This window comes from Arctopsyche grandis, chromosome 9 (genome assembly GCF_051622035.1).
Source record: "Arctopsyche grandis isolate Sample6627 chromosome 9, ASM5162203v2, whole genome shotgun sequence".
NCBI classification, from domain to species: Eukaryota; Metazoa; Arthropoda; class Insecta; order Trichoptera; family Hydropsychidae; genus Arctopsyche; species Arctopsyche grandis.
Window position 1 is genome coordinate 27,213,224 of NC_135363.1, and position 27,587 is coordinate 27,240,810.

General features: G+C 35.1%; 2 protein-coding genes and 1 long non-coding RNA gene across 6 annotated transcripts in view; 1 reads left to right on the forward strand and 2 right to left on the reverse strand.

The window, feature by feature from the left end:
* Positions 1 to 10,647, reverse strand: part of LOC143916668 (uncharacterized) — a 265,871-nt gene extending 255,224 nt beyond the window's left edge. Inside the window, exon 1 of the long non-coding RNA XR_013261002.1 lies at positions 9,677 to 10,647. This is a non-coding gene — a long non-coding RNA (uncharacterized LOC143916668). The remainder of the gene's footprint in view (positions 1 to 9,676) is intronic.
* A 488-nt stretch (positions 10,648 to 11,135) lies between these two features.
* AnxB9 (Annexin B9) lies at positions 11,136 to 22,976 on the forward strand. 4 transcript variants are annotated; one of them, XR_013261001.1, is made up of 9 exons: positions 11,136 to 11,247; positions 15,324 to 15,378; positions 16,987 to 17,163; positions 19,101 to 19,305; positions 19,380 to 19,609; positions 19,684 to 19,780; positions 19,863 to 20,044; positions 22,211 to 22,402; positions 22,472 to 22,967. XR_013261001.1 is itself a non-coding variant. In XM_077437861.1 (9 exons), the coding sequence occupies exons 2-8, from the start codon at positions 15,346 to 15,348 to the stop codon at positions 21,726 to 21,728; spliced, it is 975 nt and encodes a 324-aa protein (XP_077293987.1). In that variant the 5' UTR covers positions 11,136 to 11,247; positions 15,324 to 15,345; the 3' UTR covers positions 21,729 to 21,736; positions 22,472 to 22,970. The 4 variants fall into 4 exon arrangements, 3 of the variants coding, with proteins under 3 accessions (XP_077293987.1, XP_077293986.1, XP_077293988.1); XM_077437861.1 differs by lacking the exon at positions 22,211 to 22,402 and adding an exon at positions 21,678 to 21,736 and having other exon boundaries at positions 22,472 to 22,970; XM_077437860.1 differs by lacking the exon at positions 22,211 to 22,402 and having other exon boundaries at positions 22,472 to 22,976.
* Positions 22,883 to 27,352, reverse strand: LOC143916664 (DNA repair protein RAD51 homolog 3-like). The gene is made up of 7 exons (XM_077437863.1): positions 27,067 to 27,352; positions 26,859 to 26,986; positions 26,643 to 26,749; positions 26,392 to 26,561; positions 25,612 to 25,740; positions 25,379 to 25,540; positions 22,883 to 23,023 (listed from the first exon to the last, which is right to left on the reverse strand). The coding sequence occupies exons 2-7, from the start codon at positions 26,954 to 26,956 to the stop codon at positions 22,991 to 22,993; spliced, it is 699 nt and encodes a 232-aa protein (XP_077293989.1). The 5' UTR covers positions 26,957 to 26,986; positions 27,067 to 27,352; the 3' UTR covers positions 22,883 to 22,990.
* Positions 27,353 to 27,587: the final 235 nt, after the last annotated feature.

Sequence of the window (27,587 nt, forward strand, 5' to 3'; positions counted from 1 at the left end):
ATTCGGATGCAGTCCCAGCAGACGCAACTTGATCAATAGCATGGGCCACCAGGCATTATCAAACGCTCCAGCAACGTCCAACAAAACAGCAACTACATACTTGGATGGAGAGTCCGAAGACTCCCTCAAGACACAGCGAATTGCATCAACAGTAGACTTTCCCGATCTAAATCCAAATTGACCACCGGATAAAACAGAGTTATCGTCAAGGAAACTATTGAGCCGACTCGAAATTAACCTCTCTAGGACCTTCCCAAGAATAGGCAACAAACTGATAGGGCGATAAGCCTTAGGGTCACTAGCCAGTCTATCAGTATTGTGCTTTTTAATGACAAACAATTTTCCAACCTTCCAGCAACTAGGGAAGGTTCCAAATTTAAAACAATTTCTATAAACGTTGAGAAGTTCAAAATTACCCACCGACCAAACAACTTTGGCAATATCTCCGCCTATCATATCAACTCCAGGAGCCTTACCCCTAGCCAGGTTATTAAAAATCGCACTAACTTCCTCCGAAGTCGGAAGGTCTTCATAGCAACTAAGCTCAGTAACATAAGAAGCAATATTACGTATAAGAACGTGAGCAGGTAGATCATTGTCAAAACGATCAACAGGGATAAGTGCATTCACAAGATTATTAACCGCTTCACTACTAGATAAAGCAAGGTGACCATCAAGAGGACTACGAACTCCACACATAATAAAAGCGGGGTCCCTAGTGATGGCCTTATAAGCTGGTCCCCAAGGTCCTGACCCTGCTTGCGAGCTAACAAAATTCTCCCAAGACTTTTTTTTGGACACCAAAATTTGACGCTTAAAAAGTGCAGAAGCTCTTCTAACCTCGATACCAAGGGGCATTAACAAATCTGGACCAACACCACGACGCTTAGCCGAGCGTAATTTACGTATAGCCCTTTTGACTAAGGATTTAAGGGATGCCAGGTAGTCATTCCACCAAGAAGTAGAGCGCCTACCTACAGCACCAACTCTACCAAAGACATCTTGTGCTATATTAATAGTGGCAAGGTTAATCGCAGAAGCACACAAATCGGGAGCACAAAAATCAGGGCAACTGTTTGCAGCAGAAAATATGTCAAAGAAATTACAGAGACGAGTTTTGAAGTTTATCCAAGATAGATTGGTGCCGTTACGAAAAGGTAAGGGCAAACCAGACACAAAATTAATAGGACTATCAAAGTTTACATCGAAAGTAATTAAGTTATGGTCACTCAGAGTTTCTCCCGAATGAACCCTCCAATCTTTCATATCACCTGCATCTAAACCCAAAGACAAAGTGACATCAATATAAGAAGAGCCAGCAGGACTTTCAAACGTCGGAATATCATCTCTGTTGTTGTGGATATATAGATCGTTTTGACAGATAAAGTCTTCAAGGGCGCTACCCCAAACGCATCTCCTCCTATCATTTGTGGGGCAAGGATCCCAAAGTGGGGAGTAAGAATTAAGATCACCACCAATGATGATCTTTTTAGAAGTAGGCCGCAGATGACACAAAATATTATCTAATGTCTGAATATGGATATCAACAGGGATGGATGGTTGGAAATAAGTCGAAATAGAATAAAAAGAAGAACCATTGAGAGACAGCTCTACACAAACACAATGTGATCCAGACAGGTGGTCTAAGGAGAGAACAGAGATATTAGGAGAAAACAAAGCAACAGCTGCCCAAGGGTACTCCATAGATTTGTGTCCAGTGACAACACGGACGTGTCGCCCCAGACCACGAATATTACCCTCAGTAGAATAAGGCTCCTGGATGAGCAAAATATCAATATGATGATCCAAACACACCTGCGAGATAAGAGCTGTAGCCGCACGAGATCTTCGCAAGTTTATTTGCCCGAAACGAAAATTGTAATTATGCGCCATAGTCAGTACGAGCATTCTCCCATATCCATAAAGCGTCGGAACAGAGGACAATCCGATCCACCAGTCCTATGTTTGGATTCACGTTTGAGACGCGTACAAGAGGCACAAGTCGGTTTATCAGCTAGTTTAGGACAATCTTTTCTCTCGTGTCCAGTATTGGCGCAATGCGAACAGGTACAGGTTTTCTCAGCGCATCTCGCAGAAAAATGGCCATATGCGTGACACTTGTAGCATCTAAAGTCTCTTATATGGTCCCTAACACGGCAAGAAGACCAACTCAAAAATATGCGTTTGGCGGCGATCAGCAAATGTCGCAACGCAGGAACAACTTCCAGTATCGCTCTACCAGTGCCTCTGTAACCAGGCTTTACCCTTCTAACGACTCTGACATCAGAGCCACTGAAGTCAACAGCGTTAACCCTCAACAACTCCGAGACCAAGTCGCCGTCAGACATATCACCTGGAACCTCCAATATCTCGATACGCGGCTTCCTGGCGGAAGGTACCGAGGCCTTTAACCCCAAATTGCTATTTGAGGTGATCGAAGAAGCCATTTTAGAGGCTTCTAGAGCCGTACGTGGATAAACCGCGATGCCAGCGCTTTTGATCGGACGCACTGACCAAACGCCTATACCCTCATTGGTCAAATTGACCGCAGAGGTTAACAAACTCTTGGTAACTTCGGAACTCGAAGACGAAGTTGTCTCCTTAGGGTATACCAATACAGCAGGTCTAGGTGGTCTCGCAGGCAAACTCCGATCGCTAACTCCTGGCCTAGATATTGGAGGAGGACCAGCAGCGACCCTGGCGAACGAGCGCGCACCCTCAACACTAGCATTATTAACGCGGGAGCGCAATTCGGCACACTCGCGCTCCAAAGCATCGCATCCCTGACGATAGTCGAGGAAGCAATCACCTTCTCCCTGAATTCATTGTTCAGCTTAGCAGTCCATAACCCAACAGAAATTTCATTCAATGCCGTGTGAGTGGCAACCAGCAGTCCATCAAGATCAACGGAGACCGATTTCTCCATTGACCAAAAATTAATTTAAACAAAAACAAACAAACAACAGCCCGTCAAAAAATCAACATCAATAGCAATAAGTAATGTAAAAAAAAATGAATAAACAATATATACATATATGTATATAAACGAAACGAAACAATACCGCAGTTAAGCGACGGTCTCGCACCGACGATAATAAATTACAACAATACTCACAGATAAGCGACCATCACTTGTAGATCGAAAAATAGATAAAAAAATAAAATAAATAACAACACAGCTTGCGAAATTGACACCAGCACCAGAAAAGGCACAGGATCAATCAAAACCAGCCGCCAGCCACCAGCACCAACCACAACCAGCACCAACACTATAGACACCCACGCACGGCAAGCACCGAAACGCGAAAAAAAAAAAAACTTTTCTATATGTACACTTTATGAGGGAATACAATATAATTTTTCCCATGTGAAATTTTTTTTTTATTTCGCAATTTTTTATAAAAACATTTTTCCCATTAACTAAATCCTAAATTGAATTTAAATTTATATTTGACATTAAAAATTAAATGATATTGTATATATGTACATACAATTACCCTATTTTCAAAAATTTATAATTACACTGTTCGACAAATGATGACTTTTTTTTGGTTCAGAGATGAGATATGACTTTTCTTATAGATCTATGCCCAGTGAACACGAATCTGGTAATAAATAATGTTGATTGGCCGGAGATTCGGAGATATATGTGTTTTTTAAATCACGTGATTTTTATATATCTTGGTGTTGTTCGGTCGATGTCTCAAAATCTGTCAATTTCCTGTTCAAAATGAATATTGGAATCTATAGTCGGGTATTTTATCTTTCATTTGTAGTACTTTTCAGCTTTCAAATCTCTATAAATATAAATCAAAACAGTCGTCCAGTTCAAATCAAAAGTCAAAAGTACGTATTTTCAGTTGGGATTTTTTCCCACTGTTAATACTATTTTATATCGAGTTTTTTCTATTGAAACATGTTTATTGGGATAGTGTTCTGACCACAATATTTTTTTTTTTCAACAAAAGACTATTGATAACTGGCTTACCTCGACAAAATAAACGAATTTTTGTTATTAATCCACAAGAATAGTCGAAATATGATTGTGGAATTTTATTTAATTCTCATATAAAGATAATTTAATATATTATCCCTATTAATTCAATTCAGATTCGTGTAAATGCGAGTAAATACTAGTACGAGCTTTTTGCTCGCAATTTTACCGATTTAAAGCACACTTCCAACTAACCCTTTTAAACGAAAAAAAATAGTGTGGCCAGAACACTAACCCAATAAACATGTTTCAATAGAAAAACCTCAATATAAAATAGTATTAACAGTGGGAAAAAATCCCAAAGTGGTTAAGCGTTAAGCTACTTATTTGAACAAAGCAACTGACGATGATTTGGTGTGTAGCATTGTTGGTTTATCTTTCCGTCTCATCAATCAAGACAAAAAAAATCACCTTCTTATACTGACTGAGAAGATTTTATTATTTGTATTATTCTTAATTTTATTTATACGGGTTTTTCATTTCAAATTGACTCTTTTTCACTTCAAATTAAAACTTTTTCATTTCAAACGACCCTTTTTAATTTCAAATTGACATTGAAAAGGGGTCAATTTGAAATGAAAAAGGGTCAATTTAGAATGAAAAACCTGTATAAGCACTATGGAACAATAGATCATTTCATTTTTCAACGTTTCTTTCGCAATTCTTCGTAAAAACACGGTATACAACTCAAAAAAATTGTTTGTTTCGGCTATGCAATATATAAAAGCTTGTTTTTTCAACTTTGGATGGCTTGGAAGTTGCGCTGTATATCGGATACCACATTTGGATCGCAATCACCAATGGCAAAAGCGTTTATTTCTTTATCTCCATAGTGTAAATGAAAGTACATATGTACGTATTGGTAAATGAAACGAAGTACATACATATGTACATACATAAACATAAAATTAAAGGAAACATTTGAACTGAGTTGACCTCAGGAACACTCCAGTGTGAGACATATCACAACAAACTGCTGAAGTCATTACCCAAACAAAAAACGTAGTACTACATACAACATACTTTCTAGTATTTTTTTATGTACGTGTGATTCACTACTTGCTTATATCCGAACGCGTAAAATCAAGACACGCAATCTATAAATAAATAAAAAAAAACTGTAATATATGTAATTATCAAATTCTTTTATCCGTGAAGGTCCATTCAAAAAGCAGCAGCGTTGCGTGAAATACCAAAAGGGATACCCTTGGACTTATTTACGAGTATAGGTCGTGGCCTCCCAAACTATTGATCCAAACGTGGCATGGGTAATTTCACGTTAAATGACCTTATTTCTGGCCATTCCTGCGACAAAACGACGCCATCCTTTCCCCACCTCGCCAATCACCCCAAGCATCTCAAAAATGGCATTAATCCCCCCACAGTGTCAACAGTAGATTAAACACATTGTACGTCTTATTCATATCCTCCTCCATTATGTTCTTTGATCTTTTCTTGTCGTCTTTCAATAGATTTGGTGGCAAGTCAATGAGCTCATCATTCGCAACTCTTCTACGCAGGATGTGTCCATTGGCTATTAGGTCCATTCAACCAATCTGATGTATCATAGTAACTTTAGTTAGGTCTGCCATATTAATTTGACTCCTTATCCATGCGGTTGTTCTTTATCCATGTTGTTCCTTATCCTAAGAATGTTGTTCCTTATCCATGCGGTTGTAATCAAATTTTATTCTACAAATAATATTAGTTTGGGATTTTTTTTAGATACGACTGTTTATGTGAAAGGTTGAAAATACTAAATTCATAAGTGTTTTGTTGAAATGTACCTAATGTGTTGCACATTTTATTTTTATACATGTTTATTATAGGTTTTTGAACATTTTTCCTATTATGCTGTACACCAACAGTAAAATAAGATAACACTATAAGTACTAACAATAAATAAATAATTTGTAAAATAGGAAATGACCAATATATCAGAAACTGTTATAATATATTTACGATGTATTGTGAACATATTTTATAAACAATAAAATACATTACAAAATCAAAAAAAAAATATATAAATACATAATGTTCCATGATATTAAAGGCAAACAAAGAGCCATAACAAGTTTAAGTGTAAGTAACATTTTAAAAGTGAATAATTGCATTCACATACAATATAAGTTTTGTACAATTTAACACCTGGGAAACACATTCAAGTACAAGTAAATTTAGTAAATTTAGAAGACAAGTGAAATAGACATTAGGTCCATTTTTGGGATCTAATCTGTGGCTACTTGTATGTGTAATTTGGCAAAATTTACCACTTAGATACTAAGGGAAAATACCCAGCTGAATATTGGAATAAATTAAACATATGGTGTTATGATAATATGATGACAATCTGAAACGAGCCGAAACCGTCTAAAATTTTCTGTTTCATCCGCTTCGAGTTTGATTCACTTTTATATAAAAACCAATATTCTTGGTATAGAAAAAAACTACTTGATATTTATTAATCGAAAATATATTTATTAATCGAAAGAACATTTACATAATACACATGCATATTTATACTACACTAGTGGTTTTACCCGGCGTCGCTCGGTATTTGTAATATAATAATGACTAATCTTATAGTAAACATTTTATTAAATTTATTTGAATAGCTTTATTTTATATACATTTATTTAAATAGCTTTATTTTATATAAATTTATTTGAATATTCATTTGTTTTTATTTATTAAAGTCTCTTTCGAAATTATATGTATACAGAATCTACGGAGCCTACGGTGCCCCTCGGGGCTGGGGGGCGAATTTATTTGAATATCTTTATTTTATATAAATTTATTTAAATAGCTTTTATAACTAATTTATCAAAAAAAAAAAAATGGTGTATGGTAAACGGTACATACTCACGTACAATTTTTTTTGATCTTTTGACTTAAGATCTTTCGATTTTCGATCTTTGCCTTCCGATATTTGCGTTTTCTGTCATTTAACATTCTGTCTCGTCACGGAGACCTATTAGATATGAATATAGAAATTCCGAATTACATTCTCCATATTCAACATACAACATACAACACAAAAAAATCACAGTTGTTGATATATTTATTTATTTATATATTATTTTAGCTATCAAGCTAATTTAAAAATACATCTTAATTACTTAGCTCTAAAATTTATAATTAACTTATATGTACTGTCCCTCACAGAGGTGTCTCTTCGCACCTCGCAAGAATGCATCCATGGTCTTAGCAGACCTGATGCACTCAGGGAGGGCATTATACATGAGCACACCCCTGTGAAAAACACCCCCAGCTGTCTTATTTTTTCTTACTCTACTTACAACTAGTTTGTCCTTATTTCGAGTATAAAAATGTTTATCTCTATTCCTTATTATATAATCATCAAAATACTTAGGCAATAACTTATGATCTAACTTATAAACAAAAGACAATGTACTAATATTTAGACTAATTCTAATACTCATCCATCCTAATTCATCTAACATATTTGGTACATACATATTTATAATTATTTGACACAAAACATTATAACGAAGATGTCAAGTCAGTGACATTTGCCATAAGTTTTATAGCTTGTGCTAAATATGGCGTGCAAAACTTAGCTAAATCATACTAAATCTCGGCAGAGGCCCCACTGGGATAGGTATGTTGATTGGCAGTAGTTTAATTTCAAATTGTTTTGTTAATGAGAATACGTGTACACGGTGGGTACCTAAGTTTAATTTTCAAGGCATGTTTGTTTTGAGCTGATGATGGAATCCTGAAGGTATCCTCAGCATCGGTATTGCGGTATCCCCGCGATGATGTCATCTCTAGAAGGGCGTGACGATGAGAGAAGGCCGTCGTCACAAGTACACTTCGTTCGTTCGGCGAGTGTCGGTTAATATAATTTTTAGTTGTTCTAGAAGGGTGACGTCATGCGTATTTATCGATTTTACAAGTACGCATAATTGGACGAATATTTAAATTTTAAATGAATACCATCGGTGAGCTGGACGAATATTTTTTTCTAATATTTGATTCTAACTAGAATCTAATAGGTTCTGTTTCTAATCGATTATTTACTGTTTTGTCGAGAAAATAATCGATTTTAAATTACCCGTCGCTACAATGGGTCGTCACTATGTAATTTAATGAAATTTTGGTTTACAATTTCATCTGTTTATTACTATGAAATAAATACAAAATGTTTTCGATAAAAAAGCCCCAATATCGATAACATAATTATGTAATTATGTGATTGTAAATATTATAAATTATCTGGTTTATCTAATCAAAATTAAATGTGTGAAAATTATTTCGATACGTTGGTCGGCATTCAAAGGGTTAAGAATTCTAAGACAGTGGATTGGACAAATTTCACATGTTTTTCTGCGCAATTTTGTATTTTCAAAAATAATATCCTCATTGAGTTTATTAAATCCAATTAACTCACACTAAAAATACAATAATAAACTTATCAACACGCACCAGACATTCGTTGCCACGAAAAGAGTTCTCGTTGGTATGATAGTTTGCGTGTATGGATGGTATTTTCAGGTGCCAGATGTTTCGTGATCGAGATTTTAGTGATGTGTGCTAGATCGCTTTGTGCGGAATAATCACCGAACCAAACAAGATATATATAATTGTTGGCCACTTGGTTTGAAACTAATTGCATTTGTCAGAAAAATATTGTATTGCCATTAGTTAGTAGTGAGCATGAACAAGGTATTCTTAGTAATGTCAATCTATGTATATAAAAATCAATGTCTGTACGTCTGCCTGGATGTCACGTATGCGTTCCTATACCATTCAAACGATTGCGATGAAACTTACAAGAGCTATTGTGTGAATGCCCGCGATGGTTTCTGTAAAAAAATCACCCAAAAACGGGAACGGGAATTGAATGCGTTATTGAGGCAACCATTCAAACGATTGCGACGAAACTTTCATGAATTATTGTGTGCATGCCCGCGATGGTTTCTGTAAAATAAAATCGCCCAAAAACTGGAACGGGAACGAAAATTGCATGCGTTATTGTGGCATTATAACGCGTGCCGGGTTCAAATAATATTCTTGGGTGACCGTCACCGGACCGAATGTTAAAAAGTCGAAAATGTTCGTTTACCATGCATACATATGAAAAACGGTTAGTTACTAGATGCATACTAGAAAAACGGTTAAAAATCTCTCTCCCCCCGTCGTCCATCCTCACTTAATTTCCGCGAGCAGGATACAACAGGAACAAGAGGAACAGGCTTTTCCTCCCGTATTCTGCGCGCACACATTCAACAAAGCTGCATGACAAAAAGAGAGATAATTTCACCGCATGCCACTCATATATATTATACATATATACATAGTACCGTTTCCCATGCACCCTTTTTTTTTGATCTTTCGACTTAAGATCTTTGCCTTCCGATATTTGCTTTTTCGACCTATTCACTTTCGGTCCCGTGAGGTAGTATATGCATTTTGTAAGAGTTCCAAGTCATAAAATTGCTAGTGAAGTGGAAAATTGCTAGTGGACTACTTAGAAAACTAAATAACTAATCCTACAAATCTAAAATCGAATTGATAACACTTTCTAGTGTTAATTGTTATCCATTTTCATTATTATTTGTACAATATGTGGCGGCTCGCTTATACGACATGGTCGAGTTTGGTTGCCTTCCTGCGAGTGGGGACCAACCCGGCTGGGTTCGGACAGCCGCTACTCACTCTGTCTTCAGCTGTCATATAATAAACACGTGCATTAACATGCCAGTCGTCTCATTCGTTCATCCTCCATACTGGTGACCCCCGACATCGAGCCACGCAGCCTCGATCAATTTCAACATGCCGCTCATCCCTGCCTCGCCGAGCCAGGCGGGAAGCTACCCGCCGCGCCCCCATCGCCATCAACACGCGTCGCGGCCCGCGGGTGACAATAAACGAGCAGACACGGCTACCTACCTACCTACCTACCTACCGACGTCCAGCCACAACGTCGATGACAGGTGCTTAAAAAAATGGGGGAGCGAATGAGACGACGATCTTGACAGCTGGATGTGGAGTCATGCGCGATCCACTACACATAGAACGGTCATCCAGCACCACAAGACATACACCACCTCAGCACCATCATCATCATCATCATCATCATCATCATCAAGGCCCCGTCCGTCCCCACGAGCGTCGTCACGCCGAGACGGGCGGTAGCGCTACAACACCTCCACGAGCCACAACGACTCACGGTCCAGCTCGGAGTATCATCAACCACATCGATGCCCCTGCCGCCCCCGCCGCCCCACCAACCGACATCAGCCTCGGAAGAGCGGCGCCGCCGCAGCATCGTATCGGCGCGACCATCGGACCAGCCACCGTCCTGCTCGCGACGTCACCGCCCTCGAATCTACCGACCATTCAGGGCGGTACACCTATGTACACAGCGGATAACCCACGTCAACAATTTTTTTCTCCCCACTCAATAATTTTTTTTCTCTTTGTGTAACAATAACTTTTTTTCTTTTGTAAAATTTGTTTCTTTGTAATTTTGGTATCGCTGATGCTGGGGGGGGAGTGATGTGGCGGCTCGCTTATACGACATGGTCGAGTTTGGTTGCCTCCCTGCGAGTGGGGACCAACCCGGCTGGGTTCGGACAGCCGCTACTCACTCTGTCTTCAGCTGTCATATAATAAACACGTGCATTAACATGCCAGTCGTCTCATTCGTTCATCCTCCATAAATATATTGCAAAATGAATTTAAATTTTGGCTCTTGTCTTTTTTATTGACTTCCGAGTAATTATTGCCTTCTCCTAGAACCTCATTCAGCCGCTTCAAGTCAAATGCATGTGCAAATATGTAAATATGCCTTCCAATATTTGCGTTTTCGGGCTTTTCACTTTCGGTCCCGTGAGGTAGACCCAATATTCTTATATTTTTAACTTTAAATCCAACAACCAAAAAACCCTTCGAATAAGTGAAACAACCGACAGCAAACACAATAGATAAGATCATACCAACAAACAATTGTGACATACATAGATATATGTATTTTTAATAATATGTCAATGACACATCACACACGTCAAATTCACAGTAAGCCCCAAACGAGTTTCCCAAAATACAATTACTTGATCGAAATTGCCGGAACATCAAGTCAAGCTTGCATATATAGTTTTTTACACATGACACACGAACGTAGTATACTCAGTGTCGAAACCGACTATAGTCGACTCCTTTTGTCCCAGTCGCGTTTCACGAGCGGTTCGGTTCGCAGTCTCCGCACTTTGTTCTCAAGCAAATCGGTAAGAGAAAATCACTTGTATCCGTATTGTGGGAAGTGGAAAATCATCTCAATATAGTCTTTAACACATTCGCTGTGAAATTAATCGGATTTAGTAGCGATGTATGTGTTAAATCAATGATATTCGTTTCGCCGGTAGGTAGACCGGACGAAACCGGCCCTCTCTGGGCCGCGCCTAGTTCCAATTTCGGATTTAATATGATTTTTAATGAGTAGATTTTCCGATGCTGTGCATGTTTGATGGTCGTGTAATTCGAAGTGGATAGCGTAATTTGAATTGGCGTAGTTAGCTCATTTTTTGGCTCTTTATTTCTGTGCCGGCGTCTCTCATTCGAGCCACGTATGTATGTAGTATTTGGTTGCTCTTTTTTTCTGCGGTCTTGCTTTGCGGTAATGCGCGTCCCACACGTTGCACATTTTCCGCTCGGATTTTTTTTTAATTTGTTCGATTTTAGTTGATTCTTCACATTTATATCGTTTTATGAGTACATAATCGTTTGTTGATTACACTAGTATGTAATTTTATTTAAATTATTTTTTAAAGTTTGTTTGCAAATTTAAAAAAAAGTTCTATAGTTTAAATTATCTTTAAATATCAGTGTAATTTTTGTTCAGTAAAAAATGCTCATTTCTCATTTGTAATGTTAGGTAATGGTGTAATATAAAATTTCATTTTTTTTTGATTTTTAAATGCTTTTTATTATTACGAAATTATGTTCACAATACATCTTATATCTATTTTAATAGCTACTGATCTACTGATCATTTTCTATTTTACAATTTAATTTAATTTGCTTAGTAATCATAGTATTATATTATTCTAATGTTAATGTACAGCATAATAGGAAAAATAGCTCAAAAACCCATTTACAATCCTTATAAATGCTCATAATACACCTATGTAATACCTAATATTAATTAAAGAATCTCTAAAGTCGATGACCTAAAGTAGATTGTGTTTAGGTAATCTGTGTTTATACCTGAAGGGTATAGACATTTTGTTGTAATCACCGAGACTCTTCACAAGTATGTTAGTATGGTTATCATAAAATTTCATGTCTGCTTTTGTACTGTACAAAAATAAAATATTCTTGGAGTCGTATTAGTTAAATTGCAAAATTAAAATCATTGTTTATTGTAGCTAATTTTTCGAAATTGCGTGTATAGGCTTAGTGAATGTATAAATTAATGCACTGATACTATCGCTTTTGAAGTTTTGCACTAATACTACCTAGCGAATTGAAGTAGGGGTCATTGAAATCATTCGTATACCATAACATTCATAGGAGGCAAATTGTTTTTTAATACTAATAAAGTCAATTTTAAAGACTTTCAAAGAAATTTCGTTTTATCTCTATACATAAATGCGGTGGCCCTTAAGGTCTGACCGCACTATGCGTCTGCGACACGAATGGCAGCGTGCGGCCAAATATTGTTTGTATGAAATTGTATGAGATATAACGCACTACGCGTCACGCGACAGAGTTGCCTTTTGTATCAACTTTGCCGTGTTGTGTCGTGCTGCAGCAGTCGACGGCCGTACAGTGCGGTCAGACCTTTACGGCACAAACTCTGAGTTGATGAAGACTCAAAAAATGAAATCGTAGCAAAGCATTGAGGGGGTTTAGATTGAAAGTTTATGTCTATTCAATTGATTTTATTAGTATTTAATGATATACGGATGATTTCGCACATTGCGATCGCGCACACGACAATCGTTACCACGAATATGGAATATCTGGTGCTCGAGTTCTCGTTAGTATGATAGTTCGCGTAAGTTCAAATATTTGGGTGCTAGATGTTCCATGATCGAAATTTTAGTGTGCGAAATCGCTTTGTGCGGAATAATCACCGAACCGTTTTAATACAATTCAAAGTATATTATGCATACTTCAGATTAGGCTTCCTATGTATTTTATTAAATCTATGACACATTTGAACTAAGTATAAAGTGTAAAATTTTCAGTCAATTCGTGCATTTTGCAAGATTGTGTAACTTTGCGCAAAGTTTTTGAGTTGACCTCAGTTGACCTGATTTGTGCGGACACTTAATCTGTTCTTGGCAACGGTATGTAGTTGGTTTTTTCGACAAAATTTTTGTAGAAAAGTTAATTGGCGTGCGAATAATGTCTATTAGCACCTCACCAAAGTCATCAAAGTTTTGTATTGAATTTATTTATTTAACTCAACGTGGGATTTTATTGAAGTAGATATATTATATATAAAATGTTACACGAAAATATGGCACTAAAAACGTTGAAACCGAAACTTTCTTTACCAGCTAGTGGGTGTTATCGACAAAATGAATCGGAATGAATAGCCCGGTCCATAAATTAAAGACAGAAACTCGATTAATTTCGGACAATGTCTAGTTTCTCTTTTGAAGCTATTGAAAAAAATTGTCAATACAAAAATACATTCGATTTATCAAATTTCGTTGATGACTTTTCAGTGTCAAATGTCAACTGATCCCCAATGTCAAAATTATAATACGAAATATATCTGTTATGACTCACTTTATTACTATGTTATTTTTGTTACTATATACATATGTACATGCATACGTAAATAACGGTCAATTAGTATAGGTTTGGTTTATCGCTCAGCGTTTTCATAATTAGATACGACTAAAATAAAACGATTTTAAAACATATTTCGTGAAAATGCACACGTTTAACAACTAATTAACTTATGCATATTTACATGCACCTGAGTTTAGTGTGCAGTAAAAATTAAATATGATTCAACTCTTACGAAGAAACTCATCTGAAATGCACATGACGACCATGTGTCATACATTGTGAATCCAATGAGACAAATCGTAAAGAATGTTACGCATACATTTGTTGGCAGGTGCTGGTATACATGTTAATTGATATTTGGACATAAAAAGTCGGCTTTGATAGATGAGAAGGTTTAATGATATATGTACGTATGTACGTATGTGTGATTGATTTTTGATTTTATTTTAACCCGATTCATTCACTAAATCTAACTTCCGTACTGTAGTATATTTTCCGTTACATATTATGTAAATAGATTCTAGTGAATCGATAATTTGGAGTACAGTGCCTATACAGAGTATAACTATACATATTATATGCATATAGTGGGTGACCGTGAAAAAGTCGAAAATGTTCGTTTACCATGCATACATATGAAAAACGGTTAGTATATATATATCAGTGGCGTGCGGTAAAACTCTCTCCCCCCGTCGTACATCCTCACTTAATTTGCGCGAGCAGGATACAACAGGAACAAGAGGAACAGGCTTTTTCTCCCGTATTCTGCGCGCGCACATTAAACAAGGCTGTATGACAAAAATAGATCATTTCACCGCATGCCACTCATATATATTATACATATATACATAGTACCGTTTCCCATGCACCCTTTTTTTTTGATCTTTCGACTTAAGATCTTTGCCTTCCGATATTTGCTTTTTCGACCTATTCACTTTCGGTCCCGTGAGGTAGTATATGCATTTTGTAAGATGTGTATATATATATATATATATATATATATATATATATATATATATATATATATATATATATATATATATATATATATATATATATATTATATATGTATACATAGTACCGTTTACGAGGCACCATTTTTTTATCTTTCGATTTTCGATATTTGATTTTTCGACCTTTCGGTCCCGTGAGGTAGTACATATATGCATTTTGTAAGAGTTCCAAGTCATAAAATTGCTAGTGAAGTTGAAAATTGCTAGTGGACTACTTAGAAAACTAAATAACTAATCCCACAAATCTAAAATCGAATTGATAACACTTTCTAGTGTTATTTGTTATCCATTTTCATTATTATTTGTACAATATATGTAAAAATAATAATTGTACTTTTTTATTGACTTCCGAGTAATTATTGCCTTCTCCTAGAACCTCCTTCAGCCGCTTGTCAAATTCATGTGCAAATATGTAGTATCAAAATTGGATATAAATTCTCAGTATTGTGGATGGGCGTCTTTATACTATTCGGTACATTTGCCCCAAGGTCAAATGACTCGAGTGTAGACCATTGTTGATGATTTCTTTCGTTTGCTTGCAGATCATCACCAATACCAATCAAGATGGCAGACTCCCAGCAATATTTCCAGTTCAAGGTAAGTCAATCTCATCAAAGAATATCTTCATAGGGTATATGATTCAAAACTGTTTGCATAACATATTCATTTTTCGCAGAACATTACTATGTAATGTACATATTTATGTTATGACTCATATAATATTAGATATAACTCATTACTTATGAGTTATATTTATTTATGTGTATTATGAGCCAGTTAAAAAACAATTATCTTTATTTTATCGGTTTTCTAAGATCAGTACGTTTTCCATTTATGAAGAATGAATTTCTTATTTTCATACAAAATATTTCAACCATTATCATAAAAAAATATGAGGATCGCGTGTATTTCAATAATTTTTCCTGACATCCATCGTTGAATGAATTTTGCAAGAACTAATTTACAAAATGGTCATTCCCAGTGGGTGGCATAATGACTTTACACAATCGATTATACTCTACGATTAATTATAATTGACCTCACCTTCGCATTTACCTTTACTATTTTGAATTCAATTTGGGAAATGGATTCTAACAATTATCACAAGTGCGCTAAATTTTTACTTACATACTTTCAACTATTCGCAAGTGCAAAAACAGTAGAAAAAAAAGAACGGAGCACAGATATATAGTAGATAAAATACGTCTACTTGGCAAATGTACCTCAGAAAATTCTTGTACAAATATTTGCGTGTATTTTATTACCACTTGTCCTGCTATTTGTACTCATACTCGTGGAAAGGATGTAATTCAGATAAGAGTGGTTGTATTTCACCGCAATCGCACACCTACATAATTATAATGGTATTATCAGTTTTACAGTTATGTTTATACATTTTTAATCGATGGTTACCACTTTCAATCCATATACCATTACTTTATGACTGGTTAAATGAAAAAAAAATTGTTCATCCTTAATATATATGCCTCTACAGTTCAATTTGTATTTAAAACGAAAGGTTGTTCATAGAATGTGTCATGGCAAATTACACTAGAATTTGAGTCATTGCCGTCATAATGATCAAACAATTCGCCTTTGGCAAATTATGCAGCATGAGTTTGATTGTGCTATGGAAAATTTATTCAAAACAAATATTATACAAGAAAATTCCACGTTGTTACTACGGTCAAGGTGGACTCATTCTTATTCGTTTTCGATTTCTAATAATAAACGTAAGCATCTGCTTTTTATTTTCTCATGTGCTTCTTTCTTGTGCCGTGTTTGAACTGAGCACTTGACAGTGTGTCGGATCATGTATTCAGCTATAAATAAGCACTGAGAAAATGAGAATCCACCATAACGTCATCGATGAACATGGCACGACCGACGTTCATTGAACAATACTAAGGTCTCAGTTAAGTCTGCATTCTAATATGTGGGCTTGGTGTGGGCATGTAAATCAGTACACCGTACAAGGTGCGGAATATAAGCTAACATACAAACAAAACAAGTGTATGTTTATAATATTAAAACTTTGTAATTGTTTAGCACTGTCCAAAAAAAAAAAAAAATTGTACGCCTCATGGCATGACATAATGCTTGAACCTTGAATCGCTTCTTGATTGTATGTTGTAGATGAAGGCCTTGATTTTTTTGTGTGATTTTTTTGCTATTGTATTGAAATGTTTGGTGTATCTTTCCTAGTGCACTCCAACTGTCTATCCGGCTGATCCTTTCGATGCCGAAGCTGATGCTGCTACGCTTCGCAAAGCCATGAAAGGCTTCGGAACTGACGAGAAGGCGATCATCGATGTCTTAGCTCGTCGTGGCATCGTTCAACGCTTGGAAATCGCTGAAACTTTCAAAACCGCATACGGAAAGGTATTTTTTGATTTTTAAATGCTTTTTATTATTACGAAATTATGTTCACAATACATCTTATATCTATTTTAATAGCTACTGATCTACTGATCATTTTCTATTTTACAATTTAATTTAATTAGCTTAGTAATCATAGTATTATATTATTCTAATGTTAATGTACAGCATAATAGGAAAAAGAGCTCAAAAACCTATTTACAATCCTTATAAATGCTCATAATACATCTAATACATAATAAAGACTATAAAGTCGATGACCTAAAGCAGATTGTGTTTAGGTAATCTGTGTTTATACCTGAAGGGTATAGACATTTTGTTGTAATCACCGAGACTCTTCACAAGTGTGTTAGTATGGTTATTAGTAATTCTGTCATAGAATCTACTGGTTAGTTTGCTAATAATGTCCGTAACAAACGGAATATTATATAACGGAAAGGTATATAAGATTTAAACTTCAACAATATATCAACAATTATATCTGAAAAAAGTGTAAATGGTGGAAGTAAACCGCCAACTCTAGGTATGATAACATTAGTGTCATCAATTCTTATCATATAATCTAATCTGATTATTGCAGTTCTATTTTGACTTAGGTGAAGCCTGGTACAAGTTCCTTCATATGTATATAATGGTTCTGCGACAAATCACTCACGGACTTTACACTCAACGGTTTATAGTTTTTGATTCATGAAACGACACATGTATCAAATCATATAGTTCGAATACTGAAAGTACCGATACCACCGGTATCGGTTCTTTCGGTATTGTAATCCCTAGTGACGACAACAAGAGTGTATTACCCATATTCGTTTTTTGACAACGCTTTATATTGAAAATTTTTGACAATGCTTTATATTGAGTGTTTTGTCCGTGAGTGATTTGTCGTGACACCGTATATAATGCATAAAAATGCTCAAAATCTTCTTGGAATCATTGATGAAATAAAAAGCAACTAAATATAGTTCATTATCATAATAATTTATTGATATCTACATATTAATATAGCATTCAGCACAGCTTATATGTTTAATATAAGCTGTGCTGAACTGATTGAGTGGTTGTGGAGCAACGCCCGTTGATAATTTTATCAATTATAAATGTCAATGATTTTTCCATTAAAATATAACAGGTGGTTATTATCAGTGGTGTAGTCGGGGCAGGTCGCCGCCCTGGCACTTTGATTGATATGAAAATTGTTTAATGAGTAAAATTTAAAATATATTTTGGCTAATATTACCTAATATTAACACTTGAGACGAGAAGAATAAGAGGCGACTTAATTGAAGTATTTAAAATAATAAATAATTATCAAAATTGTCCTATGTCCATACTCATTGCGTTCAATGAAAACACTCATCTTAGAAGTCACATTCTCAGACTCCAAAAAGAAAAATCGAATAATTTTGATCAGATATTCCTTCTTTTCAAACAGAGTGGTTAAAGTTTGGAATAGTCTTCCCAACAATGTAGTAAATTCTAAAAACCTTAATATTTTTAAAAACAAGCTAGAAGTCTTTCTAAAACTTGAAGATTTTTGTAATTCTTCTTTTCCAATATATTTTTGTGTTCTTTTAGTTATTTTTTACCATCTCATTTTTATCTTTTGGTATTTTCTCTTATATCGTATTTTTTTCTTTTATCTTATTTTTATTATTTATATTAAGTTAAGCCCTATTCTATTATTAAATAAATAAATAATATTTCATTTTTGTGTACCAAATATTGTGAGCAGACTCTCGTTCTAACATTTGGTGACCACAACCGAAAAGTTATCTGAGTATATTCAAAACTTACAAGACAACTTGGAAAGACTTTTTGTTGAAACTTATGGGTTTTTTTCACATTTAAATTTTATATTGATTATTTGTATCGAAAAATGACAGTTCTCAAGTTATAAATTGTATATTAACCATTTTGTCTATTGTCACTTTGTATAGGATTTGATCAGTGAATTGAAAAGCGAACTCGGTGGAAAGTTCGAAGATGTGATCCTCGCTCTGATGACCCCATTGCCCCACTTTTACGCCAAGGAATTGCACAATGCCATTTCCGGACTGGGAACCGACGAAGAAGCTATCGTTGAAATCCTCTGCACACTTTCCAACTATGGTATTCGTACCATTTCCGCATTTTACGAACAATGTAAGTTTCTATTTTTGAATTAATACTTAATATACATTAGGAATGCATTATCAGATGTGTGCATATTCTTTCAGTGTACGGCAAATCTTTAGAGAGCGATCTGAAAGGTGACACATCAGGCCACTTCAAACGTTTGTGTGTGTCTCTGTGCATGGCCAACCGCGATGAGAACCAAGGTATCGATCAAGGAGCAGCCGTTGCCGATGCCGAAGCTCTCGCATCCGCCGGAGATGGTCAATGGGGCACTGACGAATCCACCTTCAACGCAATCCTCATCACCCGCTCTTACCAACAACTGAGACAAGTATGATTTCAACATTTCATACAATACGTATACATATTTATCAATTTAAATGCTAATTGTTTTCTTCACAAAAGATCTTCTTGGAGTATGAATCTATCACCGGAAAGGATATCGAAGAGACAATCAAAACCGAATTCTCCGGAAGCATTGAAAAAGGGCTTTTGGGCATTGGTTAGTAGACTAATCCACACGGTTCATCATTAAATTACATTATATGTTGAAGGTTGATTAATTAATTGATTTTTATTTTTAGTCAAGTGTGTAAAGAGCAAAGTAGGCTATTTCGCCGAACGTTTGTATGATTCAATGGCCGGTATGGGAACCAAAGACAAGACCCTGATTCGTATCGTCGTCAGCCGCTCCGAAATCGATTTGGGAGACATTAAACAAGCGTTCGAAGAGAAGTACGGAAAGTCCGTAGAAAGCTGGATCGCTGTAAGTACACCATTTTATTTGGTTTTGCTTTGAAGTACATACTTTGAATTGGAAAGTATTCGAATTTTTGTGATTGCATGCTTCTGTGTGTGATGAGTATACATGTTCATTGTTTTGAAACATAATTAACCCAATACATTCCACCATTGCATGATTGTTTGAATTGATGTATTAGCGACTTGGAGTCTTATGTCAAACTATATTGCATATACATAATATTAGACTTAAATTTATTTATATGGTACTCCTTTATGTACTGTATGGCTAGGATTGTACTGGCTGAAATAACAACCTCATATCTTACATCACTTTCGTTGATTTTAATATACATATGTACAATATATGTAGAAACTAAAGTGGAGTTAAAATATACATATTAACCCTTTGCCAGCGGCAATAAATATAGCGAACAAACCCTGTACGCGGTTTTTTCTTTTTCGCGAATTTGGCAATCGAGTTTTCGACCTTAAATACAGATTTTAATATTTACTCAAGTAACCAGATATGTTAAATAACACAAAGTATTATTTTAAACAATAAAATACGTAATATATCTTGTAGTTTTGGCTTAATTGTCAAATAATCATTCTTCATACAATTGAGACGTATCGTCGCCATTGTTCAACAGACGTGACGTCACATAAACGAGGTTTCACTATGGTTCCACAAAAAACTAATTTTGATTGGTATATATTCATTTTAAGCAAATTGAATAGATTGGATTCAACTCTCAGTAATATTCAACCAATTTTGAACCTTAAAACAGTTGAAATAGGCGCATATAAGGCTCAAAATCCCGTGCAAAGTTCAGAAATTCTATGGAAGACAGCCGCGCTACAGACTTGTCGCGCAAAGCTTCCATAGAAGACGGCCGCGGGCAAACGGTTAAGATTATCATTCTAATCAGTACTATTTCTCAGCCGTCAAATAAAGGAGTACTATTTATTTAATTCGTAGTTTGACACTCGTCATCATAATATTATATTATCATCTCCTAACATATGTACTTAAGTACATACCAATATTAAGAGCATATTGTAAATTTTGTCAACTACGTTCAAAATGTACAATATGTTCTTAACAGCGCCATTACATCATCGCATATTTTCAAAGTAGCACAAAATATATAAAACGCCATTTTGAGTTTTATTTCATAATGGTTCTCTGATATAATATATATTTTATTGACTTTGAGATTGTGTCCATTTGGTGCAAATGCTCTATAATTCTACAATAAAATAAAATTCATCAAATTAAATTAACATTTTCCTGCTAATTAATGCTCGAAATTAAATCTTTTCAATCTCTATTTATTTTTCATTGTTTATTATTTAGCGATTTTGAATAAATTTATTCGTTTGTTTGTTTTTATTTGAATGCACTATAAATAATAATATTTAAAATTACATATAAATACATATACTAATTTTTTATTGTTGAATGCATTTTAAAAAGCCTTGCTAAATATTTTTTTATTCTAATTTTAAATTAAAATTAATATTATACATAATTTTTAATTAATCAATGTGTTTATTAATTAAATCGCAAGCATGATGCGACGTATTTGTATATTTTCTTTTGAAAATTTGAGCTCTTGAGTGAGCTGATGGTTGATTTGGTTGACGTTTTCCAGGGGGACACATCCGGAGATTACAAGCGGGTCTTGCTGACACTTGTCGAGTAAAAACAACCGTACGTTTCAGAAATGTCGGCCTCAAAATTTTTCACTATGTACATAACATTTAAGGTTTTCAAATTTAAAGAGTCAATGCGTGGTATTTTTTGAATATTTTTGAATCTCTCAAATGTGTGGAACTGATATTTATGTAATATTTGTAATCAAGGCTTTTTTGTATGTGTAATTTTCTTCTAAAAGTCAGGTTATTATATATATATATTTCATTTTGTTTTCGTTGTACTATATTTAGTACGTTGTCCCTGTCGTTGTAATTCTAATTTATCCCACCGGACGCAAACCTATCCTTAAGCACTGCTTTGTCTATTATGACATCGGCTAATTTTCTTTTCTTCCCATGTTCTGAAAATCACTAAATTGCATGATCTGAAACGGTTAACAAAAATCGAATTCTTAACTACACACGTAGATCAATTCCTATTATATATATATGGAGTATTATATCTTCGAATTTTATTCTTAATTTACAGGACGATGTCGGTGGAGACATCAGTCAACTGTTGGTCACGTTGGCTAATTAATTTAGTCACGGTTTCCATTCCAATTTTAAGCAGCATTTTCTTATGTTTTTTTTTTTTTTTTAAATTAAATATTAAGTATTTTTATAAATGCATGTGTGAGAGGAGGGGGATGCACCTTTGAAATTTGAGGCAGTCGGATAGGTTTGTGATGGTTACTGTGTGTACTCTTTTGGAACCTGGATGGTATTTGATGGATGGCTGTGTTTCCAGGATGATCTTTCCGGAGACCTCAAAGACGCGCTAATCACAATCGCCTCATAGATACATCTTCCGCCATCGCAGTGTGCTCTTAATTAGTAAACAAAACTTAACTTTTGAACAAATTCCCATTTAAAATTGTATTATTTTAAACATTCTGTCAAAGACAAAAAGTTTACTAATTTAAATATTAACTAAAAAAGAAATGTTATAGAGTAGAATGTTCATATGTTATGTATTTCATTGAAATATTAATGTATTGTAAAATTTGACTATGTATGTTAAAGTGTTGGGAGCTTTTTCTCGAAGCGTAAAACGTTGGAGGTAACAAGCATATTTTTATAAATTTTATTGCACGAATCTACATACATATACACATATATGTATATTATATATAATATATTATTTTGTATACACTCTGTGTCAACGTGCTTTTCATTGGTGCTGATAGAATTTGCAAAAAATTGTTGAACCACAAGAATACTAGCATGTTGGAATAAAATGTGTCAGAAACGTTCGCCTTTCATTAATTCAACCGCAATCCCTTATCCCATCTTTTGTTATCTGTAATAAGAATATTGAAAGATACAATAAGAATCATGGCAAGTATTTTACTACATACATACTAAATATATACATATATAACTAATTTATTCCAACATTGAATCCTTGCTTTTCACTTCGTCTAAAAGTATAAAATACAAATATGAATTACTTGAACACATTCAGCCCGGCGCATGATTTCATACATTTGCCCATGTGGCGGCACTGGCACGCGTATCGGCATCCAATTACGCGTGACGGCATTAAATCACTTTATATAATGAGTTGTTCCTAAATCTTTAGAATTTTATAGGAATTTTTGTGTTGGGGTGCTCAATGAAGCTGAACCGTAAAATTATAGTCTGCTATAGCACTATCCGCGTGGCCACCGGTGGTACACGCCGGGTTGAACGTGTTAAGTGATAAAAACTGTTGGGTGCCACTTTGGTGTGCGGTCTACCTTCACATATCTACTACCAGTATGCAATCTACCTTCACGTTTTTACTTTAATATGCGATCTCACTGTCTCAGTTCTTGTGTGTGACAGTGAGACTGAATAATACCGACCCTGACAACCTAATCTTAAATGATTAGGGTCAACCCTAACTTAACCTGACCCTTAAATAAATAGGTGTTGGCTGCTAAGATATGTTTTATTTGTGAAAATATTGATGAAATAAAACAAAAAAAATATATATCTTAGCAGCCAACACCTATTTATTTAAGGGTCAGGTTAGGTTAAGTTAAGTTAGGGTTGGCCATATAAAAAACAAATAATAATAAACAGGTCGTTGCTACGATACAAATAAAAAAAATAGTCGACTGCGATTCAAAGGCTAAAGTAGACCGCATACTAAAGTGGCACCAACTGTTATATATGTATGTACATAAAATACCACCTCACTTTTTACATGACTTGATACAGGATTACCATACATACATAGCCAGCAGCATGGCTTAGTGTTTGGGCTTTTGCCTAGTACTGAGAGGTCGCCGGGTTCGATCCCGTGGGCTGACCTCGATTGAAAAGAATTTATTCTTAGTATATTATCTGCAATGCTGCTGGTCAGACTTGAATATTTGTGACTCCAAGTTGATCGCTTCCTATTAGAGTTGAAACGGTTCCTCCATTAAATTGGCTAAAAAACCTTCCTACACACTATGTCACCACTATTTGAGTATGACAACTGTACAAGATTCAAAGATGTCTCGTTAATTTCGAGTTTTCAGTGTAGTAATTCAGCGACTTATGTAATAAAAATGCTGCATTGTTTGTAATTGACCAAGAAGGCGCATTGGGGTTTACCTGTTAGGTCTTCCTAGTATATCATAGCTCTAGCCAGCAGCATAGCTCGGACGTTAAGCTTCTGCTTACCGTCAAGAAGGTGCCGGGTTCAATCCCTGAATGAAAATGAATTTTTCAGCGTATGCTGTTGGTCAGACCTGGGTTTGTGACTCCAGGTTGATCGTTTCCTATCAGAGTTTGCCAATTTTCTCTGATTTCATTGTTGAAACGGTTCCCGGAAAAAAAATTGGCTAAAAAATCCTTCCTACCTACTATGTCACCACTATTTGAAATTTGATTGATGTACAATAAAAATTTATGTACAATTCATAGATGTCTCGTTAATTTGCGAGTTTTTTCAGTGTCTCGCAATTCAACGACTTATAATAAAAAAAAAAATGCTGCATTTGTATTTGTAATTGGCCAGGAAGGCGCATTGGGATTTACCTGTAAGGCCTTCCTGGTATATATGTAAAATAAAAATAAAAAATCATCATCATCTACAGCCATTCACCATCCTCTGCTGGATTAAGGCATCTCAAACACGCTTCCAATCGTCTCTGTTTTGCGCAACTCTCATCCATCTCACCCCGCACCTTTTCCTAATTTCGTTTACCAATCTTCCATGCGGTCTGCCTTTTACCCTTTTGCATTCTCTCGGGTACCATTCAATCACTTATTTTGTCCACCTTTCGTTCTTTTCTCCTAGCCACGTGGCCCGCCCATTGCCATTTCAATCTCTTTACTCTATCCACTATGTCTACTACCCTTGTCATGCTTCTCACCCACGTGTTCCGCTTCCTGTCTTCCCTCGTTATGTCAAGCATACATCGTTCCATACTTCGTTGAGTGCATTGGATTTTGTGTAGCATCTTTCTAGTATATATGAATGTAAAAATATGTACATATATATCTTTTTATCCCATACATGTTTTCTTTTTGAGGGTTTAATTACCCAGTTCAGATTTTTATTTGAATTTTCCTTCTGACCATAGCATATGTATATATGTACTATACACACAAAGATTCAACGTTTGAAATAAACTTGAAATATCAATTAATTTTATACATAAATTGATGAATTACTCACTTTAATCTCGGCGACAGAATCTGGCTTTCCAGTATTATGCGTGACAGCTACGTGCGGAGGTGCCATGAAGAGTCGAATACCAGAACAGTGAGCCCACACACCGCCCAGTGCTCCCACGACACCGATTCCTATTCTAGTAGTCATTTCATTAGTTAAAATGACCTGAAAATACATTCATATTCAAACAAAGATGTATCAAAGAACATAATAATTTTAAATGATTAAAATAGTACTGCAATATTCTTCTGTATAGCTATTTTTCTCAACGTAGTTATGGTACGACACAATATACCAGTACGATCCGTTTCCAAACAGTCAGCTTTGAACGGGAAAGCAATATTATCAATCACAATCAGTTTGATCTTAAAACAGTTAAATTACATACATAAATTTGAATATTTATTATATAGGTGCATACATATATGAGGTGAAGACAATCAGATGTGCACTGAAAAGCTGAGAATTTCCTGTTGATTTAACCCTATGCCCGCGGCAATAAATATAGCGAACAAGCTCTGTACGCCGCACCTTTTTCGCGAATTTGGCAATCGAGTTTTCGACCTTAAATACAGATTTTAATATTTACTCAAGTAACCAGATATGTTAATAAACACAAAAAGTATTATTTTAAACAATAAAATACGTAATATATCCCGTAGTTTTGGCTTAATTGTCAAATAATCATTCTTCATACAATTGAGACGTATCATCGCCATTGTTCAAAAGACGTGACGTCACATAAACGAGGTTTCACTATGGTTCCAAAAAAAAACTAATTTTGACTGGTATATATTCATATTAAGCAAATTGAATAGATGGCATTCAACTCTCAGTAATATATTCAACCAATTTTGAACCTTAAAACACTTGAAATAGGCGCATATAAGGCTCAAAATCTTTATGCAAAGTTCAGAAATTCTATGGAAGACAGCCGCGCTACAGACTTGTCGCGCAAAGCTTCCATAGAAGACGGCCGCGGGCAAACGGTTAACATCGGGAAGAATATTACATACTTTATCATTAGTCTGTAGCAACTCTTCTAGTAATATGATCGAAGCGCAAAATTCAGATACGCCGAAAGTTTCCATATAATGAATACCCTTTAATACTTTTGTATTCCATGAACTTTCATGCAAACTATCGATATTTTCAAAGACGTAGTTTCTGCAACCTTCTGCAATCTCTAAAATACGTCAAAAATTATATACATACAAAAGTGTATCTATAATATCATAAAAAAATTCAAAACACGATCGCAGTAAACCTAGAAGTCGGGATGTTCTAAAATTGGAGGATGTATCTATGTATACTGCTTCAGCTTCGAGTCCGCCGAGTTCTGATGGAATTTGCACGCATACGCAAAGCTGGATACTGAAACAGAACATTCAAGTTGTTAAACTCGCATTTGAGAGTATATATATATTTTTTTTTTTTGACCTAATTAAGATAGTAATCATAAATAATTCTGTAAAATTCATACCATAATTCGGTTCTTCCACTCCCTGGCAATCCACATAACTCCACAATTCGACCCAAAGGAATACCGTTGCCAAGTGCTCTATCTAGAGATTGACTCATTGTAACGATACTCTCATTGATGAGTTCAGCCTACAAATGTTAACATGTAAGCTTATCTACAATGTGATTGACCCAAATGTGGCCTGTGAAGTACACATTTTTAAATATACTTAACTGCCAACAATGAAGAGCAGAATTCAGCTCAAATTTGGAGTTGTTGTGTTGAATTTCATCTAGTACTTTTTTGACCCATGGAACAGTGGATTTTTCGATATCTTCATAATACAAATAGCCATTTTCACGCAATTTTTCAATGACACTTTTATGCAGGCGTAACGATAGTACAGATTGTGACATTATTTCAGAATCAAGATCTAATTGTGATTAATTATATCGTAGATTCACTATTTCACATTTGTCCGTATAATATAATATATTCAATGACATTTCACAACTGTCAAATGTCAAACATAACAAATATGCGCCAAAAGTTTTGGTCTAAGAATGACGTGACCATTTGTTCCAAAAACATATTTATAAATACTTCAATTATTTTAAACGAAGATCAAAGAATCATGCACATATATGAAAAAATGAATACATTTTCTTGAATGCTCTTATAAAATTCTATACAAGACTGGTTAAAATTATGATTAGCGAACATTTTTAGGTTTCAACATTCAATTTCGTA